The sequence below is a fragment of the Sinocyclocheilus rhinocerous genome, unplaced genomic scaffold, assembly GCF_001515625.1.
Source record: "Sinocyclocheilus rhinocerous isolate Xijiao unplaced genomic scaffold, SAMN03320098_v1.1 scaffold662, whole genome shotgun sequence".
Lineage (NCBI taxonomy): Eukaryota > Metazoa > Chordata > Actinopteri > Cypriniformes > Cyprinidae > Sinocyclocheilus > Sinocyclocheilus rhinocerous.
The window spans coordinates 1,958,602-1,973,293 of NW_015639782.1; the positions used below are offsets into that span (position 1 = coordinate 1,958,602).

Here is a 14,692-nt window from a genome sequence, read left to right on the forward strand (position 1 = left end):
ATGTAATGCCAGAGTAAAGTAAAGCCACAACTTACACAACAGTGTTCAGATCATTTACTTGACAAAATCAATATAATGCAATATTTCTATCTGCTGAATGTAAGCTTTTCCGAATTCCAAGCTTGCCTGCTGCACTGGGGACATCACATGCATGTGCAAATCCTGAAAATTATGTAAATAAATCTAGGAATTATTTGATTGTTGGATTTTAAATCAGCGGGGTTGAGGCATCAAAAGTAACTAAGCTGTTTTATGGATGGTAACTAATATTATTACTGAAATCATATTAGTAATTAGTTACACTACTAGTTACTGCAAAAAGTAATAGTATTACAGTAACTACGTTACTAGTAACTAGTTACTGCCCAACACTGCCGAACAATGACTAACGCGATCAAATAGAGGCACGCACTAATGCAGCAAACATGTCGGCAGTGTGAAAGTATTTAAAACTATCAGAGAAAGACACAGAAATCATTACAAGCACGAAGCACTGACAGCGAGAGACTGTTTAGTGCTGCATCACATGTCTCCGATGAGAAGAAGAGGTGGCTAATGCTGGTGGTTAGGCTACTGTATGATGATTGAAATCGCAAAATGGCCTCGAACGATTAGTAAATTGCATGAATTGCATGTATTCTGACAGCGCTGCACGAGCTCGCGGCGCCAGGATTCAAAGTCCAAAGCGTGAGGAAAATCTGTGCTGAAACTGTTACACGTTAGTTGCTCAGTAACATTTTTGTGATTTTTTTTTTTTTTTTAAAGGCATGTGACAATGTAATACGTGCGACAAACATCTTCCCAAATTGGCTATTTAATTTATGCATTGTGAAAAAAAATGGCAAAATAGGCCTACATGGGGGGGGAAATGCGAAAAACCGTGTTCGGTATTCGGCCTTCGGCCCAGTGTTTCATTTTCTTCGGCTTTGGCCAAGAATTTTCATTTCGGTGCATCCCTACCTCTATCCATAATATTGCTTTCTCTAGTGGGAAAAAGTCCTCTCGTCTGAATCAGGAGAGAAACATACACAGATCAAGCAAAAACAATTCTAAACAAAGTGACAACGTTCAACAGTTCTGTAGACACGGTGTTATTCTGACGGCACCCATTCGCTGCAGAGGATCCATTGGTGAGCAAGTGATGTACTACTAGATTTCTCCAAATCTGTTCTGATAAAGAAACAGACTCATCTACATAAGGATGACCTGAGGGTGAGTAGATTTTCAGCAAAGTACCATGGGTGATCTATTGAATTCTCTTACTGTTTTGATAAACCATATTGATTATATTTATTTATAACCTTAGTATTTGTAAATAAATATTATCTCAAATATTCAAGATATCTAGTATTGTAAAAGTACAACTTTTTCTGTGTTCTTTTCATATTTATTCAAGGTTTAAAAACTTTTGATTCCGCCTGTTCTGTTAACTTCTATTATGTTCTGTTTTGTCACAGCTTTTTTCTTCGGGGACCGTCCAGCTAACCACCACATCACGTGCCGAATTTGGGAATTTTGACATTAAAACGGTTATCCAGGAAATCAAGAGAGGAAAAAGAATGGTGAATTTTTCTAATTTTAATTTAAATAAATATAATGAATAGAATTCTGTATTAGTTTAATTTAATATAGAATTTCTAAACTTTGGTTTACACCAACATTTTTTATATATATTATTCTTTGTTTTCAGAATGATTTGGGTATATTAATTCATACAGTCACCTAATGTATTTTTGGTCATTTTTGTTAATTTCAGAAATGCACTCTGTGCGCGCAGCTTGGAGCCACTATTGGATGTGAGATAAAAGCCTGCGTAAAGACTTACCATTATCACTGTGGCCTGCAAGACAAGGCCAAATACATAGAGAATATGGCTAGAGGCATTTACAAGTATGTTTGTTTTCCTTATTTATACAAATATGATAAGTCTGGCAAGATCATTTTGGCCAGAATTAGCTTTTTTTTCCAAATGTTTTCACATTCTATATACATATTGAAACCATCAGGACAGCTATCACTTTAGCTTTACAGTATGAACATTCTGTTGTTCTCACCAGGCTTTATTGTAAGAATCACAGTGGAAATGAGGAAAGGGATGAGGAAGATGAGGAAAGAGAGAGTCGCAGTAAAGAGAAAGCTGCTATTGACAACAGAGCAGAACCTCCACCGCAGCTCAATGGCAACTAGGTGAGATTCTGCATACAGTATGTGTCCTTGGAAGGGAAATTCATGTCAGTACTAGTCATTGTACATGATACAGTGATTCATTTGGATGATTTGTTCAGTCTGTCATGACAGAATTTGATAATTATTCAGGACCAGGCAAATGTGATATTTTGATCGGTGGACATGAGGAAGATTAAAGTACTATCTTTTTTCAGATGCTGCACAAAGATGGAAGACATTATATGATGCGGATAAAATAAATATTTTTGTATAATCCTCAATTAGAAACTAGGGGCCAGTTCACAATATCTGACAATTTCAGTTTTCCTCTCTTTGACAGTATTTCATGGACATTGTGAATGAGAATGTAAGTTCATTATCAAATGCTATCAATATGTTACTGCAGTGTAAACCATAACATAGCTGGATAGGTTTTATTTAAACATATGGTATATTAATACTCAAACCAAATGATTGGACGGCTGGAACAGTGTCATCTGTTTGTGCTTGCACCTCCAGTTTCCTCTTTGGCACCGCTCTTTGACTGGACCCACTCTAAAAAGACTGCCCTCCGACTGTTTATAGTGCATCTCCTCCAAACTATGCCGTTTAATAAGCCGCCGCCTTCATGAAACTGTCTTTATCTCTTTTTTTTCTCTCTTGCAACATGTATTATATTTTATTACTGTATTATACTCATGAGTACTATTGGATATCTGTGGTTTTCTTTATAGTACAGGTTAGGATTAAAGAATATTGGCTAGCATGCACTTTTCTTTACTCCGTCTCACATGGTGGTCTTTCTTTTTTTCTGTATATGCACATGTTCCACAAAGGCATTGTGTGCTTTGTTTTCAGTTGTACATTTGGTGGCAATAATTCAAAATAAGAGTCCTTCTGAAAGGCAGAAGCTTTCAAACATACTTGAAGACACTGAGGAAAAAAAGCTTAATACAAAATATTATATTCTAGATTTTATTATGAGTCAGAATTTTGTGTCTGGATGCAGTTGTCAGCTGTGCAGTTGTGGCAGGTTTTTTTTTTGTGTGTGTGTAAAAGTCAACAACTTGATGCATGCATATATATATATATATATATATATATATATATATATATATATATATAGTTTTTTTTCCCAAGCCTTTACATTTCCACTGTTACTGCTCAGGAAGGAAACGTACAAGCTGCGTCTCATTTCGGAGGCTGTGTCCTCCCAGAGGTCGCATTTGTAGGTTGCATGCGTCAACAAGGATATCTTATTTAAGAAAAGTAACCGTAATAAAATTTGACCTCAGGAGGACGCAGCATCCTAAATGAGACACAGTTTATTGAGTAATTTGTCATTTGAATGAAGAACCTGCCATTAATGAACCTATGGATCGACTTTTTGGTTACATTTCAATTAAAGGTGTCCTTGTTACACTGTAATTTAACATTTAGATACTGAATAATATTAATTAACAACATGTACTTACTATAGGGTTTAGTTTATCGTTAGTCACATCACATGTGAATATGCATAATCTACTGTTATTACTATAGTAAGTTCATGTAATGTGTGACAAGGACACTAAAAAAAAAAAGTGTTACTGACTTTTCTTTACCATTTAGGTTGTAAAACATTAAAGGGGTCATATGATGCGATTTCAATTTTTCCTTTCTCTTTGAAGTGTTACAAGCTCTTGGTGCATAAAGAAGATCTGTAAATTTGCAAAGACTAAAGTCTCAAATCCAAAGAGATATTTTTTTATAAAAGTTAAGAGCCAACCACACCTACCTAAAATGGCTCGTTCTAACACGCCCCCACATGTTTACGTCACGATGTGGGAAGATTTTTTGGCCTTTTAAAAGAGGACGATATCTGCTTCGTCATGCCTGGAGCTGATCCGTGCTGGTTGCTGAGGAAATACATCAACTTCGCGCTGTGGATCGCCGGATCGGCTTTCACCGTGGACGAAGCGGAGTCCAGCCCGGGGTCGTCACATGTGGTTGCCGCAAGCCCACCGGCCGCGCCGTTCTCAGGCCCACTGGCCGCCGCTCACTCTAGCCTGCCGTGTGTGACGCTGTGTTTCGTTGTGAACGCGAAACTACTTTGTTTGGCCTTCCAAAAGGACACGACTACAAATCAGTGTTCCAGAACAGTTTAACCCAAATATTCAGATGTGTCCAGCGCATTTTATGGAGGACTGTTTCCTGATCCTGGTAGAGTAGACTACAATGCCGGCTGTTCTGACTCACAGACTGTAGAGTAATTTGGTGGGTCTGTCACTTTAAATTAGAGTGTAGTCCTTGTGCTCCACGCTGATTGGTCGACAGGCTGTAGTCCTCCTCAAATGCTAAAACACCCACATTTGTGATGTGAGGAAGATTACAGAATTGTGCTCGCTCAGTCCTTTAAAGGTGAAATTGAGAACAGGAAGGACTACAACTTCCCCCGGCATTTCTCATCAGAATCAAGGGCGTTTGCAGCAGCTCAGTCGGGACGGACATGGCGTCTGCCAGCTCCTGTGTCGTGGTAGGAGTTACTGTACACACTCATGCCTTAAGTCATTTACACCGGCCGGCGCGTGACCATTGATTAGTCACTGTACACAAATAATTAGGAAGTGTGTTTTAGTATAAAACTTTTTTTTTTTGTTACTGCCCTTTTATTCTAATAAATTGTCCTGTTTGCATACATAAATGTATTTAGTGATTCATAAATATGTCTATGAAGTCTAGGGGCCTGGAGGGAAAGCACGCGTTTCACGCATGGCACATGCAGCCCATTCACTTCTGCACGATTTCGATAAAAATGAGAAAGAAGCGCTGCACGTGCTCGGTTGTATGATTTATCAGATTCCCTGATCAGTGGGTGAAAACGGATGAATGGACGAGTAGCGCGTTCGGGTCGAAAAGTGCAATTCGTTTTAGTTTGTTATAAAGTGATGATAAATGTAACGGGCTTTGTGGAAAGGGTGCCGTAGTGAGCTAATGAGAATGATTCACAGCTTTTTCAAGGAGACTCAGGGGAATCAACCATCGTCCTCCGCCCTAAATTAAGATATTATCTTGAGGGTATGATTTTAGACCGACCCATCCCGCGCTTTGTAATACGTGATTGGATTTATTAATTAATCAAAAGGTGCCCTATACACTCTTAAAGGGACAGTTCATAGTATAATTTTAGTTCTGTCGGTCAGTTCTGACCTCTCACCCACGTGTCGTTACAATTCAGTATAGCTTTCCTTTCTTCTGCAAAACACCAAATACACAGTTTTTAAGCATGTCCTGATCAGCATTTCCCATGTGACAATGAGTAGTGAGTGAAGATATCAAGCCTCAGAAGGCTGCAGAATCACCTAAAACCAGGGGTAGGCAAGTTCGGTCCTAGAGAGCCGCAGTCCCGCAGAGTTCAGCTCCAACCCTGAAAAAAAACTCACCTGCCTATAGCCTTAGTAATCCTGAAGACATTGATTAGCTTGTTCAGGTGTGTTTGATTAGGGTTGGAGCTGAACTCTGCAGGACTGCGGCTCTCTAGGACCGAACTTGCCTACCCCTGACCTAAAACTTTCAAATACTCATAATAAACCAAACAATAGCAACTTGAGGAACACTGAACACATCATAGCTTAAGTCAGTATTCGCTGAAAATATGTACTTGCAGTTTGCTGTTGGTGCAAACAGATCATTGAGTGCCTGAGTTGAACATGAGAACCAAACCAGTCTGCTTTTTGAATGAATCATTCTGGACTGCATTTCCTAAAGAGTTGTAAAGATATTGTTCAACCAAAAATAAAAATTCTGTCATCATTTACTCACCCTCCACTTGTTCCAAACTTGTATGAGCTTCTTCAGTTGACTTCCATAGTGGTTTTTTTTCCATACTGTGGAAGTCATTGAGGACCAACAACTGTTTGGTTACCAACATTCTTTAAAAATACTCATACAATAAGCAACTCACAGATTTGGAACAACTTGAGGATGAGTAAATGATGACAGAATTTCCATTTTTGGGTGAACTATCCCTTGAAGCCTAATATCGTGGAAACTATTGGCACTAGTGCTCTCTACCAGTAGGCTTAATGCTTTTGGGAAACGGCCCTGATCAGTTTTGTAAACTGGAGCAATGATTTATTGAAAATATACAATTCCAACAAACTGTTTATAGTATGTGTGCTTTTCTCACATACTATAATGAACGGCAAGGCGAGCTAGGGTGGATTTCAGGATCTTCAATAGATACCAATTTAAGTTTAGGTCTGTTCCTCATATAATCTCTATTGCATGACTTCAGAAGGCATGTAATATAGTGCACAAGTGGACCATGTTCATGTTTTTTTTTTTCGTGGTGATTCTGAATCCTTTTTTAGGCATGTTCAATCACACTGTTGACTTCAGTCTACAGTATCCAGGGACACACCAAAGAGTTAGGTATATACACTCTGGGAATTCTGTTACCTGAAGAGCTAAAATAATAATCACCAATTTATTTGCATTCTTAATGCAGAACATTGGCTCAATATCCTGATACAGCTGAGGAAAGACGTGACATGCATGTGAGTCTACAGCAGGAATTTCGTTGGTGTGAAATATGGCTCACTAGATCTGACAGCACACAGACTTAATGTATGCTCCGGCAGCAATATTAGAAACTAAATTTTGGCTTGCAGCCATTGCATACTACACTTTAAATTCCATGTCTTATCATGTATCAATATCTATTTCTTTTGTGAATGACATGAGGGTGTATCCCTTTGAGTGTCTTTTTTTCACTGTTATATTATCTGCAAATACAGATTTGTACACTACAAGTGCACAACACGTGCACACTCAATACAATTAAGCACACTTCTTTTTCACTAGGGAAGACTCTTCACTTACCTCAACATTTACACTCATGAAATGGTGTGAAACTGATCTTCACCCCGACCATCCTTGTTTATTTGTACAGCTTGTCTTTCACACTCCGCACTGTAACAGTATTGGCAATGCGTTTGTAACTGTATTCTTACTATTACGTTTAGTCTAAGTCGTTTCTAGGGCATATGCTTAAGAAACTCTCAGTTAGATTATATGTGCACTTTTTTTTTAAAGTCACTTTGGTAAGGACGTCTCTGTCGAGAACATAACTGCAGATGTTAGAGACAAATGCTGTCACAACTCACCAGTGCATTTGAGAGCTGATTAGGCAATAGGACATAAGCTTTCCCCTACTGCCCTATTTCAGGTTTGTCCTTCTGTCGACTAGATAAAATGTTATCTGTCAAACAGTCTGCTCCCTGTTCTTTGCCCTATCATCTATGATATGATGTCATTTGTGCATTTTAGATCAGTGATGAGGAGCAAGGTTATGACCTGGACCTCTTCTGTATACCAAAACATTATGCGGCTGACCTGGAGCGGGTGTATATTCCACATGGACTCATCATGGACCGGTACGAGCCACATCAAACAAGTTATTTTCTTAGCCAAGGCTTGCCTAATGAACACTCAAATTTCAAATAACATGCAACCTGAAGACTGTTGACATTGCATATTGGCTGATTAGTTTCTCCTGACTCCTACAGAACTGAACGTCTGGCCAGAGATATCATGAAGGACATGGGCGAGCATCATATTGTGGCTCTGTGTGTGCTCAAAGGGGGCTACAAGTTTTTTGCTGACCTCTTAGATTACATCAAAGCCCTTAATCGCAACAGCGATCGTTCCATTCCCATGACAGTGGACTTCATCCGCCTCAAGAGTTACCAAGTACGCCTATTATTCATTTGTCCTATTTGATGAATGTTAACTTAATGTTAAATTCAGTCAGGCCTGTCTACTCCTTTCTGTTTATTGTCAACGTGTGAATTTAATTATTTTGACAACATAAATGAAAATTGACACTTTGTGGTACAAACTTGTTTCAGAGTTAAGTGTTGATGTTACTTCAGTAACTAGAACACTTTAATGTCTGGACTGACTCGTGTAAATGTCTGAATCTATGCATTCCCCTTCTTTAAATATTACAGAATGACCAATCTACAGGTGACATCAAAGTGATCGGCGGAGATGATCTGTCCACACTCACAGGAAAGGTAAGCATCTTTCTGTGAATTAAAAACTATCCCCATTATTTCATAGTAGTCTTTATGATAATGTCATTCAGTAACTTTCTGTGACATGCTTTCAATTACCAGTAAAAAATGTACCTTGGTTTGTTAAAAAAAAGAAAAAAATTTAAATCCATCACTGTCAACACTTTGTCTCAAAATTAATTTCTGTGGTCAGATTAATTTTATAATAATAAATATTATAATTATAATAATATTTTTATTCTGCGAAGATACATGAAATTGATCAAAAGTGACAGTAAGACATTACAAAAGATTGTATTTCAAATAAATGTTGTTCTTTTGGACTTTAATAATAAGAAATGTTTCTTGAGCACCAAATCTGCAAATTAGAATGATTTCTGAAGAATCATGTGACACTGAAGACTGGAGTAATGATGCTTTGTATCACTGGAATAAATTACATTTTAAAATATATTACAATAGAAAACGGTCACTACTGTATTTTGATCAAATAAATGCAGCCTTGGTGAACATAAGAGACTTCTTTCAAAAAGATTACAAATTCATATCAACCCCAAACTTTTGAATGAAAGTGTATGATCAGTAATAAAAAAAAAAATGCATGTTTTAGGCATAGAGGAAAAATGACAGCCAGTGGCTGATCAAATACTGTTGTTGCAGTCTCTTAAACATATCAAAATGTGTTAAAACTGTTTCTCTTTTTCTCTTGACATATTCTTTTTGACATCAAAAGAACGTCTTGATTGTTGAGGTATATGTAAATGTATTTTTACTTTTATATTTAAAATAGTTTGTATTATCCAACAAATGTTAAATGTGTTTCTGTAACCTTTACTCTGTTTATTAGGACATCATTGATACTGGGAAGACAATGAAGACCCTGCTAGAACTTCTCAAGCAATATAATCCAAAAATGGTCAAAGTGGCCAGGTACAGATGAATATACTGAATAAAATGGAGGTAACCAGTGTGTCTCAGAGTGTTTGTTTTGTAGGTATTGCATCAGCTTTTGTAAGCTGTATGTAAATGTTGCTAAGCTCTGTATAGTAACTCCCTTGTCTATTATTGAGCACTAGTGCAACAAATGCCAGAAACTTCTAACTACTTTTGAGTTTATCAGTTGTACGGTCCCATATACTTCACATATTCCTAAAAAAAATGTTTTGTTTTTTTTGGCAGTTTGCTGGTTAAAAGAACACCAAGGAGTGTTGGCTACAGACCAGACTGTGAGTGGATTACTGAAAACGCTTTCCAGCCTTTTTTGGCATGAAATTCTGCGTATATGGCATTGATATAGTTAGAATTCAATTCACTTCTCACAAGTCATGTTTATAAATGGATGCATGCTGATGATTTCAAAAGGTTGCACAAACACCCTCAAAAGACTAAAGCGCATTGTTGTTGTTTTTTAAGGGAATCAAGTCAATTATTTTGACCACTGAAATTCCTTCTATTGATCAGTCTAGGCCAGTGGTTCCCAATCCTGGTCCTGGAGAACCCCCAACACTGCACATTTTTGGTGTCTCTCTTATCTGACACTCACATTTGAGGTCTTGGAGCAGGGGTGCCCAAACTCGGTCCTGGAGGGCCGGTGTCCTGCAGAGTTTAGCTCCAACTTGCCTCAACACACCTGCCTTTAAGTTTCTAGTATGCCTAGTAAGAGCGAGACATCTAAAATGTGCAGTGTTGGGGGTTCTCCAGGATTGGGAACCACTGGTCTAGGCCATTACAGTGCAATGCTGTGTGTTGACCACAAGGTAGCAGACTAACACGTGGTAACTGATCATTTCCATAGTTGCCACAAAAATATTAGCCAAAGTTTTCAGCTTTGATAATCAGAAATATTTCTTGAGCAGCAAATCAGTATATTAGAATGATTTCTGAAGGATCATGTGACACTAGAGTAATGGCTGCTGAAAATAAAAAAATTACTTTAAAAAAATATATTCAAATAGAAAAACTGTTATTTTAAATTGTAATAATATTTCACTATATTACCGTTTTTACTGTATTTTAAGCCTTGATGAGCATAAGAGACTTCATTCAAAAATATGTCACCGACCAAGAAATTGCCTGTTCAAAATAACTTTTTAATTAACCCCCCTTTATCCTCTAGTCGTAGGATTTGAGGTTCCTGACAAATTTGTGGTTGGATATGCACTTGACTACAATGAGTACTTTAGGGATTTAAATGTAAGTAGCAACATTTAATCATTTAGAATGCCTTTATAATTTAAATACAAATAGTTGTCCATTATAAGACACGCATCTGTTTGATTGTGCTGCAATTTCTGCTAACAGCTTCTCTCATTTTGTCTTGCAGCACATCTGTGTCATCAGTGAAACCGGAAAGGAGAAGTACAAAGCATGAGAAGCCCTGGACTTCCCCCTCTAACTGTGTATCATTTGTTTTTAATTGATGTTTTTTTATTATTATAATTTTATGTCCATTTTGTATTTTTTCAGTTGCACAGCTCACCGCAGGTTAGCAGGTCCTTTGTTCAGGGTCTCTGGTGAGGTGTGTGCTGTCAATCAATGCACCTTACATTTACATTAGCTTATACCTCCACAGGCATCTCACACACACATTAGTAACCACAAACACTTTGCAGTTCAGTCTCTGAGAACAGAGGTCTCGGGGTTAGACTGCTGCTCTTCATTACAGTGGGTGTTTTTAACAACCATTTATGTAATGGCCAGATTCCCTTTGATTTATTATAACCTTTTTTTTTTTTTTTCGTGCAAGAACTTATGAATAGGTGTTTATGATTTAAGACTAGATAGATTAAACAGATTATTGATTTTAGGTTGTCTTGCTTTGCTATTCAATAGTGAACATACAATATGTGAATTTGAGGAGAACATTCATGTTTCCCCAAAGACTATTTGCAACCATAATATGAACACTGTTATTATTGATTAAAATCAGTGAGTATTGTGATACATGTTAAATGCTTTTACATGTGAATGTACTTTAGCACCAGGGCAACCTGGTTTTCCAATCATTTCAAATTTATTGACATTTTAAAGCCAAATATCACCCTGTTTTTATGATTTTATTTTTTTGTTATTTGTATTTGTTTAATTTTCTTGTCAAGATATTTATTTGTCCACTTACTGTAGTTTTGGTTACTAATTATATTAATGAGATTGAAATGAAATGGAGAAAAAATCTTATGGTGCCTTGTATGGTAATTTGTACGCTACCATATAATATATGTTATGAGAATGAGTGAAAAACTGATCTGAAATGTTCATGTGACCTCACCATTGTTCAGTCACCTGTCAATCTTAAATTTTATTAAATTATTAAAAGAATTTTAAGTGTTCTCCTAACTTCTCTTTTCAAAGTCATTAATAACATTGTTGAATAGGTCACATTATCAGGTAGTTTGTTTTAGGAATAAATAGTATAGGAATAAACCTAATGTTGTTCTTGCATTTACAGTATTTTCAGAAATAACAACATGAAGAACCAGGTACGCGTAATGAAATATATATATATATATGGTATGAAAATGAATGAAAAATGTTAAAGTGACCTCACCATTGTTCAACCGCCTGTCAATCGTAAATTTGATTAAATTATTCAAAGAATTTTGTGTTCTCCTAACTTTACTTCTCTTGTCAAAGTCATGACCAACATTGTTAAACAGGTCACATTATCACGTAGTATGTTTTAGAAATAAATAGTATAAGAATAAACATACTATTGTTCTGCATACGTCTTGAACTTACAATAGAAATGACAACATGAAGAACCAGGTACGCATAATGAAATAAGATCACTTAGCTGACTGCTGATTTTATTTGACAGTATTGTTTATCTACAGTACAGACAGGTGGTGTTTTCATCACATAAATGCATGGGTATGGTCCGCTCTCGGCCAAGGATCTGGTGTGGCTCTTTGGAGTCTGTAAGTGTTGACAGGTCTTACTACAGCAGAACAACAATACTGGATAACACCACATTCACCTCCAGTATTTATGTGCTGCTATAGTACATTCCCTTTAGATCTGCAGGTCTCTTGCTGGGTTACTGAAATGTTGCTGGTGGAACAGACAACTCCTCTAGCAGCATTTCCATAATCAAAAAAGCAAGACGAGCTGCTAGTGTTGTTACAGAGCAACTGACATGTTTAGTCTTCTTCTCTCAGTATGGCTTCAACTTGTTATTGCAAGTGTGATGACCATATTATTTTTTTAAAAGGTTAAACCTAATAATAATTCTTGGATTACATAAAACTAGTGTTAAGATATGTCATTTTTTTAAATTCTAAAAATATATCAGCTATCACAACGCACCTGTCTATATAATTATGGAAATATTTCTGTGTTATCGATAGTTCCACATGTCATTAAGAGGACGAGCGCCCCTGATGGGTCTGAGAGGAACAACAGGGTGGTAAAATAGGCCTCAAGCTTATATCAAATGTTCTCTAACTAAAAATAAATAAATAATAATAAATTAAAAAAGCAGGATTCTTTGTATTAGGTAATTAAAAAGATCTATATAAAACGATAAATATGAAAATACAACCTGCAAATGCATAAACCAGATAAAAAAGTATTTTAGAGTTTCTGTTCATTTCGTATTATTAAAGATACATTTGCACTTAAATAATGGGAATTTATTATTTCAAACGCTGGTGTGTTGTTTGTACCCTAGTTGTTGGTTAGCAACTATTGAAGAACAAAAAATAAGAGCCCTTGCCAGGCAGACATGACCAGACTTATCCTCAATACCTGTCACGGTCAGGCTTTACTTGTTCTTTAAATAAATAAATATGTACATTAAAAATTTTAATAAAATAAAAATATAAGGAATTTATAGAAAACCTGACTGGCTACATTGAAAAAAAAAACTAGCTGAACACACACTTACACGTTTGCTAAACTGAATCATCAGCGTATTTACGGCAAGTCAAAGTAATAATATAACATGTGAAGATTATAATAGAAATAGTTTATTTAATATTTTGTACAGGCCATGCTGAGGTGGTAAGAAAAACTCCAGAGACGCACATTCAGCTGGATGCCACATACAGGGTGTAGTTAACTGCTGCCTACTCAGCATTTTTACAACTCTATATAACAACAGAAATAGCCTCCGTTTCAAGTGTGCGGAATCAAAAATTAAAAAGTACAAATATATATTTCCAACCTAAATGTTAGTTGCCGGCTTCCTTCGAATACAGTGTAAATCAACAGACCGTGGGGTGTTTCCTCAGTTGCGACTATGCAGGTTCCCTAAATAGACAACTTCGTACTAATAATAAAAGAGGATGTTGGTTATGAAGATATATTGAGAAATGCGAGTTAAATACAAACGACCGATAAAAACGCGAACTTTTAATTGACGCGTCAAAATGAAACATCTTTCAGATTATGAGCATGCAGACCAAGTTACATTAAAGTGTGATACTTTTCTCCGCGCGGCACCGTTTTCAAACAAAGGCTCAAAAGTAGTGAAGGCGACTCAACGCTAAGAGGCGCGTTAAACACCTCCGTCTCTCTCGGTAGGTCAGACGCTTCAGAAATTAATGAACAACACACAACTTGACAGCGTGAGAACACGGAGGGGGGGAAAATCCTGAAAAATAATTCCTCAAAAAATCCAAACTTACCTCGGTTTCAATCGAAAATGGCGCCGAAATGTAAAAAAACGCACCAAATTTCATTGTATGGTCTCCTGCAAAGCTTTGTGGGAGCGTGAGCTGTACAACATCCCCGTAGAGTAACGGTGGAGGAGTGCAACTGCAGTGTCGTGGCACGTTTACTACTAAGACACACTGTATTCCCCTCAGGATGTTGTCATGCCTTTTGAAGCAGCCAACTTGTTCTCAACACACAGAGTTTCTGAATTGAATGGGGTATATTCTAATAAAAACCATATTAGCCTTATAATTCAACCTCATAATTGTCTCCATACACGTTTTGTTAGTAATACAAGCTTAATGCAACCATTGTTGTCTTCTTTCTGCTCACTTGTTTATTAAGCTCCCAACTTTCTGAATCTTTAAACATACAACTTTTTCTACATAGTATTTTTTGTTATTATTGTTTTAATAGAGGTGATTTTCATCTACTAAAGTTAGCCGGAGTTACCATCACCTGACCTGTGTAATGACATTGCAGTCGCCTGGCTCAAAATCTTGTGTCTCTCATTAGAAGAAGAGAAAAGAAAGATTGTCTGCTGCCAGACAAGAGGCCTAGCAGTGAGCTGTAAAGAAACATGTGACTCTGGTGTTGCTCATTGCTGGTGTCTTCTGTGCAAAGCCATTTTATGCAAAATTAGGTTTTAGGGTGGAGTGTCATCACACAGTGATGTGTAATATTGTTGGACATGTATAGATGGAGGTTAAGGTCTGAGACATGTGGAAATGATAAGTAAAGCTTAATGGCCGTGTCCTTATGCTTAGCCTAAATGAAGAGACCCCCCCCCCCCCCTTTTTTTTTTTAAATTT

At 36.9% G+C, this 14,692-nt stretch overlaps 2 protein-coding genes across 7 annotated transcripts in view; both read left to right on the forward strand.

The window, feature by feature from the left end:
• The window catches only part of LOC107751967 (PHD finger protein 6-like), a 10,183-nt gene extending 7,407 nt beyond the window's left edge, over positions 1 to 2,776 (forward strand). For 2 of the 5 annotated variants that reach the window (XM_016567773.1, XM_016567776.1), the window contains exons 8-11: positions 1,458 to 1,562; positions 1,757 to 1,890; positions 2,058 to 2,187; positions 2,382 to 2,776. In XM_016567773.1, the coding sequence (XP_016423259.1) occupies positions 1,458 to 1,562; positions 1,757 to 1,890; positions 2,058 to 2,187 (369 nt within the window). In that variant the 3' untranslated portion in view covers positions 2,382 to 2,776. The remainder of the gene's footprint in view (positions 1 to 1,457; positions 1,563 to 1,756; positions 1,891 to 2,057; positions 2,188 to 2,381) is intronic. The other 3 variants (XR_001641320.1, XM_016567775.1, XM_016567774.1) reach the window with 3 other exon arrangements.
• Positions 2,777 to 4,510: 1,734 nt separating this feature from the next.
• On the forward strand, positions 4,511 to 11,508 carry LOC107751968 (hypoxanthine-guanine phosphoribosyltransferase-like). 2 transcript variants are annotated; one of them, XM_016567778.1, is made up of 10 exons: positions 6,537 to 6,574; positions 6,656 to 6,704; positions 7,477 to 7,583; positions 7,716 to 7,899; positions 8,160 to 8,225; positions 8,959 to 8,976; positions 9,073 to 9,155; positions 9,405 to 9,451; positions 10,342 to 10,418; positions 10,549 to 11,508. In XM_016567778.1, the coding sequence occupies exons 2-10, from the start codon at positions 6,699 to 6,701 to the stop codon at positions 10,594 to 10,596; spliced, it is 636 nt and encodes a 211-aa protein (XP_016423264.1). In that variant the 5' UTR covers positions 6,537 to 6,574; positions 6,656 to 6,698; the 3' UTR covers positions 10,597 to 11,508. The 2 variants fall into 2 exon arrangements, with proteins under 2 accessions (XP_016423263.1, XP_016423264.1); XM_016567777.1 differs by lacking the exons at positions 6,537 to 6,574; positions 6,656 to 6,704 and adding an exon at positions 4,511 to 4,681.
• Positions 11,509 to 14,692: the final 3,184 nt, after the last annotated feature.